Source organism: Rhagoletis pomonella, unplaced genomic scaffold (genome assembly GCF_013731165.1).
Source record: "Rhagoletis pomonella isolate Grant_MI unplaced genomic scaffold, Rhpom_1.0 Rhpom_scaffold_00009, whole genome shotgun sequence".
NCBI lineage: Eukaryota > Metazoa > Arthropoda > Insecta > Diptera > Tephritidae > Rhagoletis > Rhagoletis pomonella.
The window spans coordinates 17481321-17501212 of NW_023458563.1; the positions used below are offsets into that span (position 1 = coordinate 17481321).

A 19892-nucleotide genomic window follows, 5' to 3' on the forward strand; every position below is an offset into this window, starting at 1 on the left:
ACTTTTTAGTCCATTTATAAAAGCGTTGTATATTAAAAAGTTTTTTTATATTATTTATTCCTATTTACTTGATTTCGTCGCCTATTTAAGCGTAGCATTGTAAGAGGATCAGTCATTCGATCAGCGACTGCCTAATAAAGCGCACCTAGCTAAAAACATTTTGCTTTTTATTTAATACGATCGAACATTCAATATTTTTTGGACGCCAGTAGACATTCTTGGCTCTGACGGACGAAAATATTGAATAGGGAAACCATTCTTCCCTACAACATTTAATAGGAAAAAAGCATTGACCGTCTACAGACGGTCATAACGGTTAGAGGGTTATTTGACCCCAAAACGCTTCAATATTAACAAATTTTAAAAGCTGCCACTGTCTAGATACATATATATTTTCCCACGTATGAAAACTTATACTACGCGGAAAATTTAAGTATCTCTCGAAATGAGCGAAAAAATAAAGTATCTTCCGAAAATTTGCACAAACACGTATCACGTTTGAAATATATGCATCAAAACGGCAACACTGGTGTTGATGTTGGACCAAAATGTTGCAATAAAAAAGTCATAATTTTGTGCGGGGCGAAGTTCGCCTGTGGTCTGTGAAGTATAAAATTTAAATATTTTCGCTATCTAGTATTTTTACAATTAAAACCAAAAATTTAATTAGTTTTTATTTGTAAAATATATTTAATATAAAAATGAAAACTGGCGTCCTTGATTTGACGAGGCATGCACTTCCAGGCTTAAAGCCTTTTTTCTTCATAACGACGAGATAAAACTATCCATAAAAATTTCATTTTGCAATTAAAGCAAGTAAAGAAGTTTTTCCTCAACCGAATAAGATTAAAAATAAAGAGGCGGAAAATATCCAAAATTTGCGTTTTTTTTCCGCCCTGGCACTTACTCCATGCATGTGTAAAGGCATGCACTTTTATGCACATATGCTTGCATGCATATATTGTTTTAAAAAAATAAGAATATTTTGACCCTTTTACAGTGTTTGGCCGATCTGCTCCCCCAATTTGTTGTGTGCGTCTTGATGTTGTTACACAAATGGAAGGACCTACAGTTTTATGGATTTTATGAGGAAATTTTTCAAGCCAGAAATACACTTGGAGGTACGCCATTGCCTACCGAGGGACGACCGCTGTTAGAAACAACTTTTTCAAGTTTGGACTTAGCGGATAAGGGATCGAACCCAGATCCTACGGAATGGTAGTACGCACCTCAAACCACTCAGCCACAGCGGTCGCATATATTGTTTACTGTACTCTTATCCGTTTTGTTTACATGCTCGTATTTGGAATGGCAGTAGCTGTTCGCTTGTTTCCTCAAAAGCATTGTTTGACTTGCATGTTCTTCTGTAGTTTATGATGGTCACTGTTTGTGCGCCTGTGATCGACCATATCACTTTAGAGTGGTCGTGAATTAATGATCATCTGTTTTTTTTTGTTGATGTTGAGCTCTACACAAGCCCCCAACTTATCTAAATGTCTCAGCGCCTTTAGCTAGACACCATTTATATATAGAGACAAACAAAAACAACAGACATAACAACAACCACAACAATACTACTATAGCGAAGACAAATGAGCAATAAATAAAGAACAACGTATATTTGCTTCCAGATAGCAGCCGCAAAGAAGGCAAATAGGCGGCAGTCTATCAGTTAGTTAACCAACCAGCCAACGATCGTAAGCAGTAATGTACTTGTGGTGTGCGGTAGGCAGTTTTATTAATTAACGAGTTAATGTAACGGTATATCGGGTCTTGAATCAGTGCCGGGCTCTAAATCGAAATAATATTACTTATAAATATTACGTTACGTTGTCTCTCTGAGTTACACTTGCGAAATTATATCTATATGCATATGGATACATACATATGTACATGCGCACATTTCTATACTAAACATATGTATGTATGTATATATGTACAATGTACATTGTAAATACAGTCAATCAATAAAATTTAGGTACAGCGATTATTTTACAATACGGACAACTGTTTTTTAATTATTTTATTTTTCCCAAATTTTTTATAGAAATATGGTTAATTCTACAACAGAGCTTCAAACCTTGTATAAAATTAAAGAAACTTCTGCAAATTTTCATTAAAATATCGCACTTCTTAATTACACTCTTACGAAACAAGTTGAGTAAGGAGTTTTTCAGCCCACTGAGCAATGATTTTTGACAAATTATTTTGTTGAAATCATTTGCCAAAAATCATTGGTTAGTCCTAGCTACCTCCGACTTGCACATTATAATACTAAAACTGAATGGGCTAAAAAACTGCATACTTGGTTTTTTTTCTAAAGAGTGTAATTAAAAGGTGTAATATTTTGATTAGTGTTGGGGGTATTGAGTACTTTTGAGAATCGAGTACTTTCTATGTCGTTCTATTTGATCGCTTCTGGTAACCGTTCATCTTCATCAGCCAAAGGTAGACAGTTTTGTCATTCGTTTAATAAATCGATACCATCAAGGTATTACTCAAATCTGTACTTGTACTTGTATCAAATAAGGTATCGAGTACTTGTACATAGACTACGATTTTGCATATTTTTCGAAGTAATTGTATTGTTTTTTTTCACAAAAAACATGCTTTTTATAAGGTTATTTATCTTTTAATAACTTTTCAGACAAAAATTTAAGACAGCAAATATTTTTCTATAGTATTTGATTTCAAAAAACAATAGAATACATTTTTACAAGACTAATAGATAAAGTTTTTTCATATAAAATGCGTTTAACAAAATAACTCCTGTTTTGTTATATTTCCCCAAAAACATCAACTTTTCCAAGTGTTTTTCTGAAAGGCGGTTTCGAGATTTTGATATAGCTGTATCGGTATTTGAGGAAAGCCTCTCGCGAGGGACAGATGACCCAACAACCGTTATGTAAGACGCAGTGTTGCCGTTGAGAATTTCCAGAAAGTTGAAAAAAGAAGTTCATTGACGAAAAAAAGGGTCACCATATTATTTTTGCTTTTATTTACTAGTAAAAGAATAAATCTGTTGAATTTAAAAATAAAATAGTGGGGCACGCTTTTCACAAAACAAGGTTGCGAACATACATATAAATCGAGAAAAGTTACATTTCCATTAAAAGTTTTAAGTGATGCATTTTTTCGTACTTACAAGAGGAAATATTTTTTAATAGCATGGTTCTGTTAACATTTCCTAAAAAATCTCTGGGAAGGGGCAAAAGTCGCACATAATTTTGGAAAAGGGTCAAAAAGTCAAAATTTTTAAAAAGTCGGGTCAAAGGGTATTGTCGCTTAAAAATGGTCAAATCGCGCCTTTAGTCGCACAACGGCAACACTGTATGGACGGGCTTGCTTATATATGTAGCTGCGGAAATGTATTGCGCATATCTTCGAATTCCTTTAATGGGTTGCTTTTCAAAGAAGTTGCTGAAGCATAATAAGTTTTGCACTTCCGATACCTACTTGGATCGCAGTAAAAAGTGTCGAGTACAAAAATCTAAATGTCAAGGGTACTAATAGGCATAGACCGTTTTGCAGTACCACCGACGATATGTTGGTAACATTTCAATGCTTAGTGTAGAAATCTCACTAGCTGGCAGGAATTTATTCAAATTCATAGATTAATTCCAAATAACGTCGATTGAATGCTACTTTGGAGTACTCAGTATCGATACTTTTAAAAATCGGGTACTGTTGATCCTTTTGAGAATCGAGTTCTGAGTACTTTTGGTATCGATACTGCCCAACACTAATTTTGATGAAAATTTGCAGAATTTTCTTTAATTTTGCACAAAATTTGGAGCTCGGATTTTTGGGGTGTTGGTCGTAGAATCATCCATATTTTCATAAAAAATTTGCGAAAAATAAAATAATAAAAAAACAGTTGCCCGTATTGCAAAAAAAATCGCTGTACCTAAACTTTATTATAGACTGTACATTAAAGTGGTCCAAAAATGTATGTGGAAAAATAAGGTCGGATTTTTAATGCCGCCACCTCCTAAGATTGTTCTATTCCGAAAAAATATACCCTTATTTTTTTAGTTTGAAATAAAAAAAATTTAGGGAGTGCTCAAAGCGCTCAGAGTTTTAAATGTATTTTATATGGGTAAAATACCACTTTTCGTATAAATAGTGCAGAATTCTTGAAAATCGATATTTTTCGATCGGAAAACTTTGCTTATCTTCAGAGGATTCCCAGTAATAATACTCAATTGTTTCTTTAACCATTTTTTTATGGTTACTACATTTGCTATGGGGAGACCAATAAAAAATCTGTAATATTAAAAAATTGTTAAATAAACAATTGGATATTAATATTGGAAGTTTCCTAAAGAAGGACCACAGTTTTACGATCGAATTATATTAATTTTCAAGAATTTTATACCATTTCTACAAAAAGTTGTTTTTCCCCCATATAAAAAACATGGAAAACTTTGAGCGCTGTGAGCACTCTAAATATTTTTTGATTTTAAAATAAAAAATAGGGGTATATTTTTTCAGTTCAGAACAGTCCTAGGGGTGGGGGCATTAAAATTCCGGCTATATTCGTTTTGGACCCCTCTACTGTACATACATATATATTTGCACTAAATGCATCTGCCGGTCGTAATAGAATCAAGACGAAACAAGCGAATCAACTAGAATTATTGTAACTTAACAGTTAGACAGTTAAGCTGCAGAAGTGTCACACTAATCAAATAGTCACAAGTTTTTGCACATTAGTTGTAGTCACATTCATACATACATACAGTGGGCGATTAATACACACATAGATATGTATTAACTAATAATATATTTTTTTTTTAATTTGTGGACATTTTTTTTCTGAGCCCCTTATCAATAAGCAACAATGATACCCACAACTATTCACTTTGTCGCGTAACTGAAAAATGCGTCGAATTTTTTGAAATGAATTAACACAATCGTTCCGGTGGAGCTCAATGTTATAAATATGTGCTTAGTTGGGTGATCGAAAAACTAAACCAATAATAAATTCGTGGCAACAAATTTGTTATAGGTTTAGTTTTCCGATCATCCAACTAAACAATATAAGTGATGCATTTTAAAGGTAATTTGAGCTTATGACAATAAAGACAATTGAGAAAACGAGGATTCTTGACAGCCTCTGTACAATTTTCTCCGAATATAGCACGTATTTGAATTATCTCGAACTAAATCCGCTCCTCAACTTCCTTGTGCTTATTAAGGCACTTCACGGCTGATCATGAGCCGACTGAAGAAAAATTTTTCCGACTGCAATTCCTTGGAATTAATTCTTCGCAATATTTAACCGGCCGCTGTGGTGTAGTGGTTAGCAGTGCGCGCAGTGCGCGCTTCCACTCTGCAGTGCTTGGGTTGAAGCCCTGGTCATAGCAACATCGCAACAAAATATAGAAAAAAGGTTTTTTCTTAACATCGGTCGCCTCCGAGTGTATTTTTGCCGTGAAAAACAGCTTCTCATAGAAATACAATCGCCGTTCGGAGTCGGTGTAAAACTGTAGGTCACTCCCCTTTGTGTGACATCATCACGGCGCACGCCACAAATCTGTGGAGAAGCTCGGCCAAACACTAACATATGTGTAAGCGCCAATCTATTATTATTATGATTATTTAACCTTGAAGAACAAGCTGATGTACAAAATCAAAATTTTCAATTTTATTGTCATTTTTCCCCCTGATATCATGAGTGTTGTCAGTTTAGCCCTAGTCTGGCTAGATTTAGCCGGTTGCGACAAAACTGTGTTAAGCCGGCAGCTGATTTGTTAGCTGTTTGGCAAATAATTGCTGTTTTAGCCGATTTTGCTATTTGCCTTATTATTTTTTGAAATTCAAATTCATATGTATATAAGTATACATTTTTACAAATTCCGCGACCCAAAATCTATTAGAAATGGCTAGCCTTATCTCGGAAAAAATTTGTATGTTGGATTGTATGTAAAATTGAAAGACAATTTTTTCTAATCCGAAGTCTTAAAATACTGAGCCGATTTCAATGATTTTTATTTTAAGCGTATGTATTTTTTTCAAGGAAGGACGAGCGGGAATTTTCAGCATACAATTTTTGTTATGAATGTCTTAAGCTTAAGTGTGAAGTTTTATTTGCAACACTTAGGGCCGGTTGTTCAATGTCTGGTTATCACTACCACTACACTATCGACGATTTCGACATCATTCATGTAACATGTGATCGATAAAGCAGTAGTTGTGCTTAACCGGAGCTTCTACCTCCGATTTGCGCTAATCAGACATTGAACAACCGGCCCTTAAAAAATAAGTAAGTGTTTCACTGTTTGCTTAACACGCGTTTGGGTTTGGATATAGTGTCAACATATCGATGGTCAAACACTGACAACTCTTTACCAGTTTTGCCAGAACTTTTTCAGAGAAAAGGCTAAATATGCAAAGCCTAATCAAAATTTTAGTTATGGTTAAGACCAATAGCTAAATTAACAAATGACACAGTGCTACAAAAAAGCATAAAGTAGAAATACCTGGGAAGTTATGTATATTTTCTGGTAGGTCTTTTTGAGTAAACCCAGAATCGAAATATGAAATTTGCCAAACACCCCCAAAATCATGATTTACCGTTAAAAACCGGTTTTTCGTACTTTTGCGCACTTATAGACCTGTAACTTAGTTCATTATGAACCGAGTTTCGGTTTATTGCCAGGTTTAAAAAGAAGAAACTTGGGTGGGTCTGCTGGTATATATTTATGGTTGTATTTAAACTTGTTTCTTCCCGTACTGGGTTATTAGAAGGATACCCGATTGGGCTAAATATCACACCAAATCGTCACTATTTACGGAACAATGAGGTGGAATCAAAACGTTTTTTTAAGCTACCTAGATTTTGTGAGGATATGATAAATGTTTACTTAAGTACAAAATAAGTTGTTCCTTACAAGAACGCAACATTTTTATCTTAAACATTGACACTGACATGACGTTATATGTAATTACGACCCAAAATATGTAACACTGTGCGACACTAAAAAATACCTGGGAAGTTATGTATATTTTCTGGTAGGTCTTGCAATTCTAGTAAAAGTCATTATAAAGAATTTATGAGACTGAAAATGAAAAGCGTGGGCGCATGTAATAGCCTTGAACTGATTTGAAAAGCAATATATATATATATATGTGTTGGTAAATGGATATCAATCGCTTAAAATCGCTCTCAAATTCCTACTTGCGCTGTAGAAATTTTAGGTGTATGTTATGTACATATGTAGTGTGACTATTAAATGAAAGACTAAGGCCCGTTTCCTCATCTTGCCGGCCACTTTATCGTCTCGATATACGAGTGTTCGTTTTCTCATCAGCGCATTAATTTCTGGAATCGATAAATTGTTGCTCACCCGATGCGACCTCTAAAAATGTGTATCCAACTTTAACTTTTTGTTAGGTTTTGGTTCATGAGTCAGATATAATAGATATTTCCACCAAGGTGTTGGTTTTTACTAACAGTTGCTCTTGCTCTATATTTGCTTATGTTTATGTTATTATTGCCAACCTTTGAAATTATATGACGAATGTAGTGAAGTTTCACTCTCAGAAATGTAGGTAAGTTTCACTCTACGGAATAACAAATTTATTTTTACCGGTAAGATAAGAAAACCAAAACACTTTAAAGTGAGAAACAATTTATCTGCCCTGTTAGTGAATATCTAATATATCTGACTCATGAACCAAAACCAAATCAAAATTTAAAGTTAGGTACAGGCAACAGTTTATCGATTCGAGAACTTAATGCGCTGATGAGAAAACGAAAACTCGTATATCGAGACGATAAAGTGGCCGGTAAAGTAAAGGTTGGATGAGAAAACGGCTCTTAGTGGTTTGTTTTGCATGCACCCCATGTTTTTCAATTTCAGTCTCATAAGTTATTTATAATGACTTTTGCTAAAATTTTAAAATCAAAAGTTATCAAAACAAATTCCATGGGACTGCGAAATATTATTTTCTACTTTTCAATCCATTTATAGAAGCGCGGTATATTAAAAAGTTTTTTATTTAATTTACTTGAAATTTTGGACACTTTTTAGTTATAGACTGACAATAATTCCGATATATCAAGGGACCGTGGCATCCCCCATACAAATCGAATGTTTCATACCGCATATCTCTGGAAGTATTTGTGGTAGAGTCTTGGAACTTGGTATGTTTTGAAATCAATCCCATACTCATAGAGATATATGGGGGCTATTGGAAAACGTTTACCTATCTGTAAATACATATATAACTCTTAGGTACGTGTGTTCGTGTTTTGCAAAAGAACCACAAGGTGACGCTAAAATATTGCTAAAAATCATCAAGTGAAGTCATTCGGAGACACTAGGGATCAAAGTAGAATTACCACCGGTAAATCTACCACCATAACCATTGCCTTCTTTACTTTACGGCGACTAGACAGAATAAAGACAATTCTTGACGAATGCTACAAATACAATTTTAAGGCATTTATGGTATTTCTTCTGAAATAAGTCTATGTATATCGGATTTCTGTGGACCTATGCTACTCCCGCATTTTGAAACTGCCACTATTTTTACAATAAAGATTCAATTGCGAATAGATCGGTCCCTGGTCCACCTATAAAAAAGTATCCTATAAGTTAATCAAGGCAAAAAACTTACTACGTACCGAATTGCAAGCAAACCGAACGATAAATACGATTTTTTCGAATAGACCGGTACCTGGTCCACCTATCGGAAAAAGTAATTTTTTATGGTACCTTGACATGGTGGTTGCTGAAAGCTATTTATATACAAAATTTCATGAAAATCGGATTAGGATCCTTTTTTCCGGGAAGTGGACCAGGGACCGATCTATTCGAAAAAAAATCATATTTGTTGTCCGATTTGCTTAAATTTGATACGTAGGTAAATTTTTGCCTAGATAAGCTAATATGATTCTTTTTACCGTGAAGTTGACCAGAGACCGATCTATTCGTCCGATTTGCTTGAAATTTAGTACGTAGGTAGCCTTATCCTAGATTAACATGTAGGGTACATTTCTTCTTCTAATATGTTCCGTTTTGCTTGAAATTTGGCGCGTAGGCAGCTTACTGCCTGGATTAACATATAGGATACTTTTTTATTTTAGATGGACCAGAGACCAATCTATTCCCATTTGATCGAAATTCGTACACGTATTATATGGCATTTTCAGTTTAAATGAAACCTTTTTCAAATTAAATGAAACCTTTTTCAGATTCAATGAAACTTTATTCAAATTAAAAGAAATTTCCTTTTAAGAATGTTTCATTTAATTTGAATAAAGTTTCATTGAATCTGAAAAAGGTTTCATTTAATTAGAAAAAGGTTTCACTTTATCTGAAAAAGGTTTCATATAATTTGAAAATGGTTTCGCTTAAGCAGAAAAAGGTTTCATTTAATTTGGAAAAGATTTCACTTAATTTGAAAATGGTTTCATTTAAACTGAAAATGCTATAGATATGCGTAGAATAGAATTTAATGATTTTTTTTGCAGTTCGAAATATCTTAAAGCGCCGCAAAGCAAGCGGGTATTGGGTACCAATTATATTAAGAAGAGTGCCATCTTTTTATAAGAGGTGAAAAAAATAAAAAGGCTTTTTTGGTTATAGGCACCGCATATTTCTGGAAGCATTTGTAGTAGAGTCCTGGAACTTGGTATGAAGGTTTTAAATCAATCCCATACTCTTGGAGAAAAGTGGGGGTTATTGGAAAAGAGGGCGTTGCGCCTTCCAAACATACTGAAACTTTTACCTATCTGTAAATACATATATAATTCTTCGGTACGTGTTTTAATGAAATTTTTGTCCTAAAGTCCCTCTATAGTTTAGGTTCACAAAACCGCCAAGTGGCGCTGGAGTCGAGTTACTATTAAAAATCGTATTTAAGATCTGATCTGGCTAATATTCAAAATATGTATTGGTATCGTGAAGGGAAATATTTCTACGAAAAAAATGCTCGTCAGGTGGCTCTGGAGTCGAGTTATTATTAAAAATCGTATTTATGGCCCGATTTGCCTCATAATCGAAAGGTATATTGGTAACGGTAGGGGCAATACTATTGAAAAAAAGAGCCGCAAGCTGGCGCTGGAGTCCAGTTATTGCTAAAAATCGTCAAGTGAAGTCATTCGGAGACACCAGTGATCAAAATCAAATTACCACCGTTAAATCGACCACCGTAACCATTGCGGTCCTTGCTTTACGGCGTCTAAAAAAATAAAGACAATTCTTGATGAATGCCTGCAAATTCAATTGTAAGACATTTATGGTATTTCGTCTGAAATAAGTCTATGTATATTGGTTTTCTGTGGACCAATGATGTTCTCCCATTTTGAAATTGCCACCACATTTTCTATACAGATTCAAGGACGATTCACCATCGAGCCGGATCATTGCGGCCGCAAGAACTTTTTCACGGACATAACGCTTACGTTAGTTTATTTCAGACGTCAATGGAGGATATCTTTTCTGACGACCAAAAAACCAAACGTGAACGTAAATTGTGGTGAAAACGTTGTACCATATGTTTGAATAAAGAAATAAATTTTGGGAGGGACGAAGTTCGCCGGGTCTGCTAGTATGTATATTAGGGTGGGTCCTAAAAAAATCAAGTTCATCAATATTTATAGGAAATTGAACGGTCTATAAAAATGGTCTCATCTACTCTTTTCATTAATCTAACCATTTAAAAGATATTCAAGGTCAAAGATTGAAGTATTTTAAGGAAAATAACTTTTTGTTTTGAATTTTGTAACTTACTAAACAATAATTATTGTCAAATGAGTTTCAATTATTTCTATAGGAAATTAAACGCTCTACAAAAAAGGCCTAACGGAGTTAATCGATTACTCTAACCATTTAGAAGTTATTCGCAGTAGAATCCCAATGCCTGATTTTAATAGTTTTTCAGTAAATATTTTCAATTTATCTATTTAATTTATGAATTTTGACAATATTCATGAGAATTTGAGTTTATCAAATTTTTTTCAATTCGATTTTCAATTAAGTCAATTTTTATAGCTTAAACTAAAAGAAAAAATGTATTTATGGCGAAATATAATTTTTTTTCTGCTGATATATTTGATGAAATTTCTTAAATAAAAACCTTTTTCAGAAATAGATCATAAATTATATCAAAATTCATAAATGAAATGGATAAATTGGAAATATTTATTAAAGCACTATTAAAATCAGTAGGCATTGGAGTTCTACTACGAATGTATTCTAAATGGTTAGAGTAATCGTTTAACTACATGAGACCTTTTTTGTAGAGCCTGTAATTCCCTATAGAAATAATTGAAACTCATTTGACAACAATTAGGGCTTGTTCGAGTTGTAATCACAACCGCAGTGTTGCGCGAATTATTAAAGTATCACGTTCTGTGTGAATTTCTAGCAATGTATTATCAGTTGGGCAGTTGCAACAATGTTGCTATTTTTCATCAGTACGGCTGTAATGCCGCTTTTATTACGTGCCTCGAACAGGCCCTTATTTCAAAACAAAAAGTTATTTTCCTTAAAATACTTCAATCTTTCACCTTGAATATCTTTTAAATGATTATAGTCCGGTCAATTTAGGCATTCGAAGTTACAAAAATTTACACCCAGCTATCTTGGAAACGGTGGCTCTTAGGAAAGAAACATGGACATTTTTTATAGATAATTATTCGATATAAAATTTTTGTCTAAACTAATTTTATGATAAACTTACCGTTTTGCTGAAAATCGCGAAAAACCCGTTTTTGTGGCCTTTAACCCCGAATAACTTTTCTCCAGGTATAGGATCGATTAGGACTTTCTAGATTTCATTCATGGGTGAGAATTTTTGTAACTTCACTCCTATTTTTGGTCTAATTTGACCGAACTATTAAATTAATGAAAATAGTATAAGAGACAATTTTTGTAGAGCGTTCAATTTCCTATAAATATTGACGATGCAATTGGTTTAAAGATCTATTGGTGATAAGATATGATCATTTTTATATGAAAATAAATTGAAAAAGGAAAACTATGATGAGCATAATCTTCCCGTTAATATTAAGAGCTCAGATTTGGTAAGTACTTTCTAGAGGTACCTAGGAACTAGTTTTCGTGTGTCGGATCAAAAAAAAATACTTGATTTTTTTACCCACCCTAATGTATATACATATATTGGAGTGGTTAAAAAAATTGTTTTTTTTTTTTTGGAAATTCACAAACGCTACCTCAAATTACTGTTATTTGTGATAAAAAATAGAAATGTATATTTTTATTTTGAAAAAAAAAGTTTTTTTAGAGATCGCGCTGGTCGTTTTTTTTATAAAAACACTGATGTTCTAAATGTTTTTATTTTTGTGTGAGGTTAAAATACAGCTAGCAATGTGGTTTTGACATGTAATTACTCTGGTATTATTTGGGAACATTCCCTTAATTACATACCTGTTTTGGACAGTTAGAATGGGCCTAGTGCCCGAAAATGTTCTTTCGAAAATAGACTACTAAAATTAAAAAGTTGATACTGAACGATTTACGCATTGTCATCGGTAGGAACTTGTTACCAAGGGGTTTCTGGGGTTGCTAATTAGGAATCTGATGTCAGTTTTTCAAAGTTCAACATGGCGGATCCAAAATCGCGATTGATTTTTTTAAAAATGATAGGTTTCGTTCGAAACTCAGCACTCGGGAGTTTTTGGGGTCGGTTTTTATGAATCTGAAGTAAATTTTTTTTAATCCAAAATAGCGGATCCAATATGGCTATAATTTTTTTTAAATAAATTAAAACGTTGATACCGAACGTTTCAAGCATTGTCATGGGTTGAAACTCGTTACCAGTGGGTATCTGGGGTTGCTAATTACGAATCTGATGTCATATTTTAAAAATCTAAAATGGCGAATCCGAGTTTCAAACTAATCCAACAATTTTCTTAAGTTGATAGCCATATTGAATCTGCCATTTTAAATTTTAAAAATCTGGCATCATATTCGTAATCAGCAGGGAACGGATTTTTAGGACCTAAAAACCTATAAAAAAGGCAAAATTAAATAACGAAATAGGCTGGAAAAGGCAAAATGAAATAGCGAAAAAGGCAGGAAAAGGCACTAGGTATTGCAAAAAAAAGCAAAATAAGGCACTAAAAAAAGACAGAAAATACGAAGAACAATCAAAAAATACATTTATTTTAGATATGTTTATATTACAAGTAAAAAGAGAAAAACTATGAACTAGTTTTATTATATGAAAAATTTGTACTTTGAATCTTTGACTATTTTATCCTTCCGAGTTTCTAACTCATAAAACTTTAATCTGTATAGTTGTAGTAACATTGAACCACAAGATGCATTTTGAAGTTTTCTGGCAGCATTTTCATTCGATTTTCGCGAAGAAAAGCCTTGAATGTACTAAATGTGCGCTCTACGTAAGTTGATACAAGTGGAGCCCAATTTAAATATGGAACGTTTGAAATGTTCATATTATCAGGAATAAGGGCGTTTTCCTCGCCCTTTACAATTTTATCGACACCCCTTATTGTCTTCAAGCCTACGTTAGTTGAGAAACCGGCTTTGAATTTTTCCGTCCCTGCGCTTCTAGAAGCCGCATGGGCATGTGTTTTATCTTAAAAAAAATTGTAAATGCTAAATATAATCACTTTTTTAAATGTAGAAAAGGCAAAAAAAGGAAAATACCTTAAAAAAGGCAAAAAAGGAAATTATCTTAAACAAGTAAGAAAGTCTAAGTTCGGGCGGAGCCGAACATTAAATACCCGGCGCAATTATTAAATATATGTTTTCCACCTTTCCGAAAGCTACCGCTACACGATAAGCCGGGGTGTATCAATTTTGAGTAAATTAGCGTCCTTCAATTTCGAAATAATGAAGTTTCAAGCATTTCTGAAATTTACCGTTATATGAGAAGCGGCCGTTATTTTATTCCGATTTCAATAATTTTCAAGGTTTTGCTTTTATTTGCCAAGCACAATAACCACACCGAGCTTGGTACAAATTGGTAGAACGGTTACCGAGATACATATATGTGATCATAAGTGGGCAGTGCCACGCCCATTTTTCAAAATTTTGTCTTAAGCGTATTTCTTGGTAAAGAATTGTTGCAAGCATCAATTTTGAATAAATTAGCTTTAATATTTACTGATTTATCGAAGATTTCGTATTTCTCTAAATTACCGTTATATGGGATGTGGGCGTGGTTATTGTCCGATTTTAAAAATTATCGGCCATTTCGTATGTTATACCAAGGTCAACAACTGTGCCAAATTTGGAAGAAATTGGTGCAGCGGTTACCAAGATATACACATGTAACCATAAGTGGGCGTGGCTACGCCCATTTTCCAAAAATTTATAATATTCTTATTTTTCGTCTAAAACTTATTGCAAATATCAATTTTGAGTGAATAATCTTCAGTAGTTACTAAAACACATGGTAGTATGCAGTACTAGGTTCAAGCATAAAAAGATCCATCAAGCTACCTGGCTGTCTCCGGATCGAAAAACGAGAAACCAAATCGATCATGTTGTGATAGACGGAAGGCACGCTTCCAGTGTTTTAGACGTACGCACACTCCGAGGCCCAAACATCGACTCGGACCACTATCTTGTTGCAGCCAAGATACGCACCCGCCTCTGTGCAGCAAAAAATGTGCGCCCAAATATGCAAGGAAAGCTTAACGTCGAAAAGCTGCAATCACAACAGACAGCCAGCGCTTTCGCTACTCGACTCTCACACCTGCTCTCAGAGAGCACTCTTCAACAAACCGACATATGCGAGCAGTGGAACCACATTTCCCGCTCATTAAGTACCGCCGCCGAAGAAGTAGTCGGATTTCAGCGAGCCCGAAAGAACAACTGGTACGATGAGGAGTGTCAGGAAGCTGCAGAGAAAAAAGATGCCGCCTACAGGGCCACGCTGCGATCGGGCGCAACGCGCGCTATGTGGGACCGCTATAGGGATCTGAAGAGGGAAGCGAGACGTATTTGCCGCAACAAGAAGAGAGAGGCAGAAATACGTGAGTGCGAAGAGCTTGAAATGCTGGCCGACAGGAGGAATGCCCGAAAATTTTACCAGAGAGTTAGGCGACTTACGGAAGGTTTAAAGACCGGGGCGCACTCCTGTAAGAACAATAATGGCGACCTAGTAACTGATGTCCAGAGCGTACTTAAATTATGGAGGGAACACTTTTCCGCCCTACTAAATGGTAGCAGCACGGAAAGTTGTGGAGAAGAAGAACCCGAGCCTGCAGTCGATGATGACGGAGTCGACGTTCCACCGCCTGACTATGACGAGGTACGTATAGCAATAACGCGGCTGAAAAACAACAAAGCCGCTGGAGCTGACAGCCTGCCAGCTGAGCTATTCAAGTACGGCGGCGAGGAGTTGATAAGGTGCATGCATCAACTCTTGTGCAGAATATGGTCAGATGAACGCATGCCCGACGACTGGAATTTAAGTGTGCTCTGCCCAATCCACAAGAAAGGTGACCCCGCCATTCGCGCCAACTACCGCGGGATCAGCCTTCTAAGCATAGGTTACAAGGTCTTATCGAGCGTATTGTGTGAAAGACTGAAGCCCACCGTCAATGAACTGATTGGGCCTTATCAGTGTGGCTTTAGACCTGGCAAATCCACCATAGACCAGGTATTCACAATACGCCAAATCTTGGAAAAGACCCGCGAGAAAAGGATCGACACTCACCACCTATTTGTCGACTTTAAAGCCGCTTTTGACAGCACTAAAAGGAGTTGCCTATACGCCGCTATGTCTGAATTTGGCATCCCCTCAAAACTCATACGGCTGTGTAAAATGACGTTGAGCAATACCACCAGCTCCGTCAGAATTGGAAAAGACCTCTCCGAGCCGTTCGCCACAAAACGGGGTTTCAGACAGGGCGACTCCCTTTCATGTGACTTCTTTAATCTGATGTTGGAGAAGATAATAAGAGCTGCAGAACTGAACCGCTCAGGAACAATTTACTACAAGAGCGTGCAATTGCTGGCTTATGCCGATGACATCGACATCATCGGTAACAAAAACCGCGAAGTCTGTTCTGCCTTTTCCAAGTTGGATAGGGAAGCAAAGCGCATGGGTCTGGTGGTAAACGAGGACAAGACGAAGTATCTCCTGTCATCAAACAAACAGTCAGCATATTCGCGCCTTGGCTCCCACGTCACTGTTGACAGTTACAATTTCGAGAAAGTAGAGAATTTCGTTTACTTGGGAACCAGCATTAACACCGATAATAATGTCAGCATTGAAATCCAACGTAGAATCACTCTTGCCAACAAGTGCTACTTTGGACTGAGTAGGCAATTCAGGAGTAAAGTCCTCTCTCGACGTACGAAAACCACGCTCTATAAGTCACTCATCATGCCCGTGCTGGTATATGGCGCAGAAGCATGGACAATGACAACATCCGATGAGGCGGCTCTTGGGGTGTTTGAGAGAAAGATTTTGCGGAAGATTTACGGTCCTTTACGCGTTGGCGACGGCGAGTACCGCAGACGATGGAACGATGAGCTGTATGAGCTTTACAACGATATGGACATAGTGCAGCGAATTAAAATACAGCGGCTCCGCTGGCTTGGTCATGTCGTTCGAATGGACACCGACGCTCCAGCTCTGAAAGTATTCAACTCGGAACCCGCTGGTGGTAGCAGAGGAAGAGGGAGACCCCCACTGCGATGGAAAGATCAGGTGGAGAAGGACTTGGCTTCACTTGGCGTTTCCAATTGGCGTCAGTTGGCACAGAGGAGAAACGACTGGCGTGCTTTGCTGAACTCGGCCAAAATCGCTTAGGCGGTTACAGCGCCAAAAAAGAAGAAGAAGAAGAAGTTACTAAAATATCGCAGTTTTCGTATTTCTGAAAATTACCGTTATATGGGAGGTAGGCGTGGTTATTGTCCGATTTTAAAAATTTTCGGCCGTTTGGTATGCTGTGCGAAGGCCAAAAACTGTGCAAAGTTTGGAAGAAATTGGTGCAGCGGTTCCTTAGATATACACATGTAACCATAAGTTGGCGTGGCTTCGCCCATTTTCCAAAAATGTATAATATTCATATTTTTCGTCTAAAAATTATGGTAAATATCAATTTTGAGTGAATTATCTTCAATAGTTACTAAAATATCGCAGTTTTCGTATTTCTGGAAATTACCGTTATATGGGAAGTGGGCGTGGTTACAGTCCGATTTCGCCCATTTCCAATACCAACCTACCTTGGATTAAGGGAAACCTATTGAGTTTTTTATGAATAAAAATAGTTTTTTTTAAGTGGTTTTTTTACAAAATCGCCTCAGATGACAAAACAGTTTAAGCTTAGAAAGTTTGCATGATAACACTAAAAAGAAATGTTTAATGGAATCATAATAGATAATGAGAGTTTTGATGCTGTTTTGAACTTTTTTCAAAGATTGGTTTAAGAAAAAATTGAATAACTCTGCCAAAACTTTACAAATTTAGACTTATGAGAAATCATTGGAAAGGTAATTTCTCACCCTTTTTATTTCGTTTTAGCACCATACTTTTGAGATTTGGATTGAAATAAACAAAATCAATGGATACGTATTAGGGCGGGCCATTTTTTTTACTATGCAAGGAGGAATCTACGTGTAATCCAAAGGGCATCCTGAAAGTGTGCATATGGAAACTGTGCATACGAAATAATGAATATGAAAAAAACCGAAATAATGCATACGAAAAAAAACCGAAACAATGCATATATGTATGCACAGTTTCGGTTGAAAACCGAAATAATGCATATGAAAAAACCCGAAATAACGCATATGAAAAAAGCCGAAATAATGCATATATGAACAGCATCGGCTGAAATCCGCAACAGTGCATATTAGAAAAACCGAAATTATGCATATGCACATTTTCGTTTGAAACCCGAAATAATTCATATGGGAAAAGCGAAGTAATGCACACATGCACAGTTTCGACTCAAAACCGAAGTAATGCATATACGAAAAACCAAGTAAAGCATACATGCACAGTTTCGCGTCAAAACCGAAATAATGCATATGACAAAATCGAAGTAATGCATACATGCACAGTTTCGACTCAAACCCGAAATAATGTATATGACAAACACCGAAATAGTGCATACATGAAACAGTGTTGCCTCTTTGAGAGTAATTATTCAAAATGTGAGGAATTTCGGGTGTGCTTGAGTATTTTTTGAGGATTTTTATTTTGAGGAATTTTTGAGGAATTTTCTCTCGATATGTGACCTGGTCTACGGAAAGGGGGCTTAGGTGTCAAAAAATCAATTTTCACTTTTTGGTTGATTCGGATGGAAGATAAGATGCTTTTTCACGTGTTGAAAAGCAGAAAATCCTAACTTGCTTAGAAGTGTACTAAAAATGTAGAGAAAGAAGAGTATTTCTACACCAACTTTGATAATATTCTCGTTGATTTCAGGCTCGGTGGAGGTGATCAAGAAATTGATTAAGCTTCTGTGCGCGTTCAATGTCAGTAACACCTTTGGCTTGCGCAATCGATATTGTGTTTCCTATTAAAAGAAAAATACTGAATTTAATCTCAACGTTTGATACAACTGTAAAATGAGAAAATAATGAGATACTTACCACGGCAGACATCGCAGAGATCATCCGCTGGTTTCATAACTGTAACATGGGGTATGTATTTGGACCATATCCGTCGAAAACTGCAATTACTCATCTTCAATTCGTCATCACTGAGTGAAGAAATGTATTTTCGATAAATTGAGGACTTCGTCTCGCTGGATGGCAGTTTCATTATCCGAAAATCCTTAAATTTTGGGAGTCGTCCAGGCAGTGGAAGAGCCATTAAATCGGCTATAGACTCGATGAATTTAACAGCTTTTTCGATGTCAGCCGGTTTAAATGACTTTGGATGTGTACTCGGTTTATTTGCCAGTCCGTGTTGGCGCACTGTTACACCCTGTGCGTGAAAAAGACGTACTAAATTTTCGTAACGCTTCGTCGTACAGGCATGTACAAAAAGGAAAAACGAACGACAAACAGGTACTCTGTAGAAGGTAAATTGAATTATATGCCTCATAACTTCTGTATCCTGTCTCTGTCCATATTTCTTCCGCCCAGCAAGCTTTGCGTATACACTTTCTAGCTTTTCGTTACTCATAATTCCAGCTTCGATGTGACTTAGTATCACTAAATCAAGTTCATTTTTCGACATCTCTAAACAATTGTTCCGCGTGCTCTCGATCATTTCCCGTGGTATCAGTGTATGGCATTCATTATTACAACAATCTTTTGACAGAAATTTTGTTACCAGCTCCTCCTCCTTTACATCAACAACATACAGGTCCATCTTAACAAAAGTTTGTTCGGTATCATCTTCTGCCTGAGATACACATACTTCGTCTTCATCATCATCGCTCTCTTCATAGTTTTCATCATCGTTTTCATCATCCTTTTCATGGAAATATTGTCCGTATACGGCACTGAACTCCTCATCAACACTCATGTTTCATTTCATGCGAAATGCGAAGACGATAATCAACAGAAACAGTAAACGTCACTTCTTCAGTGTTACTTTTTTAAATGTTCCACACTAGCAACTTACACGATGAACTATAATAATATTCCGACCAACAACAACACTTACTGGACCAACAACAACATTTACTGGACCAACAACAACACTTACTGGACGTCCGGCGCGGAGAACATTTAACGAGATAATGAGAAACTGACGAAACGAGTTGCTTACTTTTAACAGCTTTTTCACATAAAACTAGTTTTCGCACGTAAGCTCCCTTTTCGTAAACCAGGTCACATATAAGTATTCGCTGATAACAAATGCGGCCATGTTTTACACAAGAGAAATGTTAAATCGCTCTGCAAATTTTTGAACAAAAAGCTTTCCGAAGTTTTATAAAGAGCGAAATACACCTCCCAAGTGGCTTGTCAAAC

The 19892-nt window shown here is 36.0% G+C and overlaps 2 protein-coding genes across 2 annotated transcripts in view; one reads left to right on the forward strand and one right to left on the reverse strand.

Annotated features, from left to right (window-relative positions):
* Positions 1 to 1670: 1670 nt before the first annotated feature.
* The window catches only part of LOC118745425 (fibulin-2), a 108321-nt gene continuing 90099 nt past the window's right edge, over positions 1671 to 19892 (forward strand). Inside the window, exon 1 of the mRNA XM_036478879.1 lies at positions 1671 to 1725. The gene's annotated coding sequence lies outside the window, so the exon portion shown is untranslated. The remainder of the gene's footprint in view (positions 1726 to 19892) is intronic.
* Positions 18373 to 19166, reverse strand: LOC118745607. The gene is made up of 2 exons (XM_036479120.1): positions 18561 to 19166; positions 18373 to 18484 (listed from the first exon to the last, which is right to left on the reverse strand). Exons 1-2 carry the CDS (start codon positions 19150 to 19152, stop codon positions 18390 to 18392), a joined length of 687 nt encoding a protein of 228 aa, XP_036335013.1. The 5' UTR covers positions 19153 to 19166; the 3' UTR covers positions 18373 to 18389.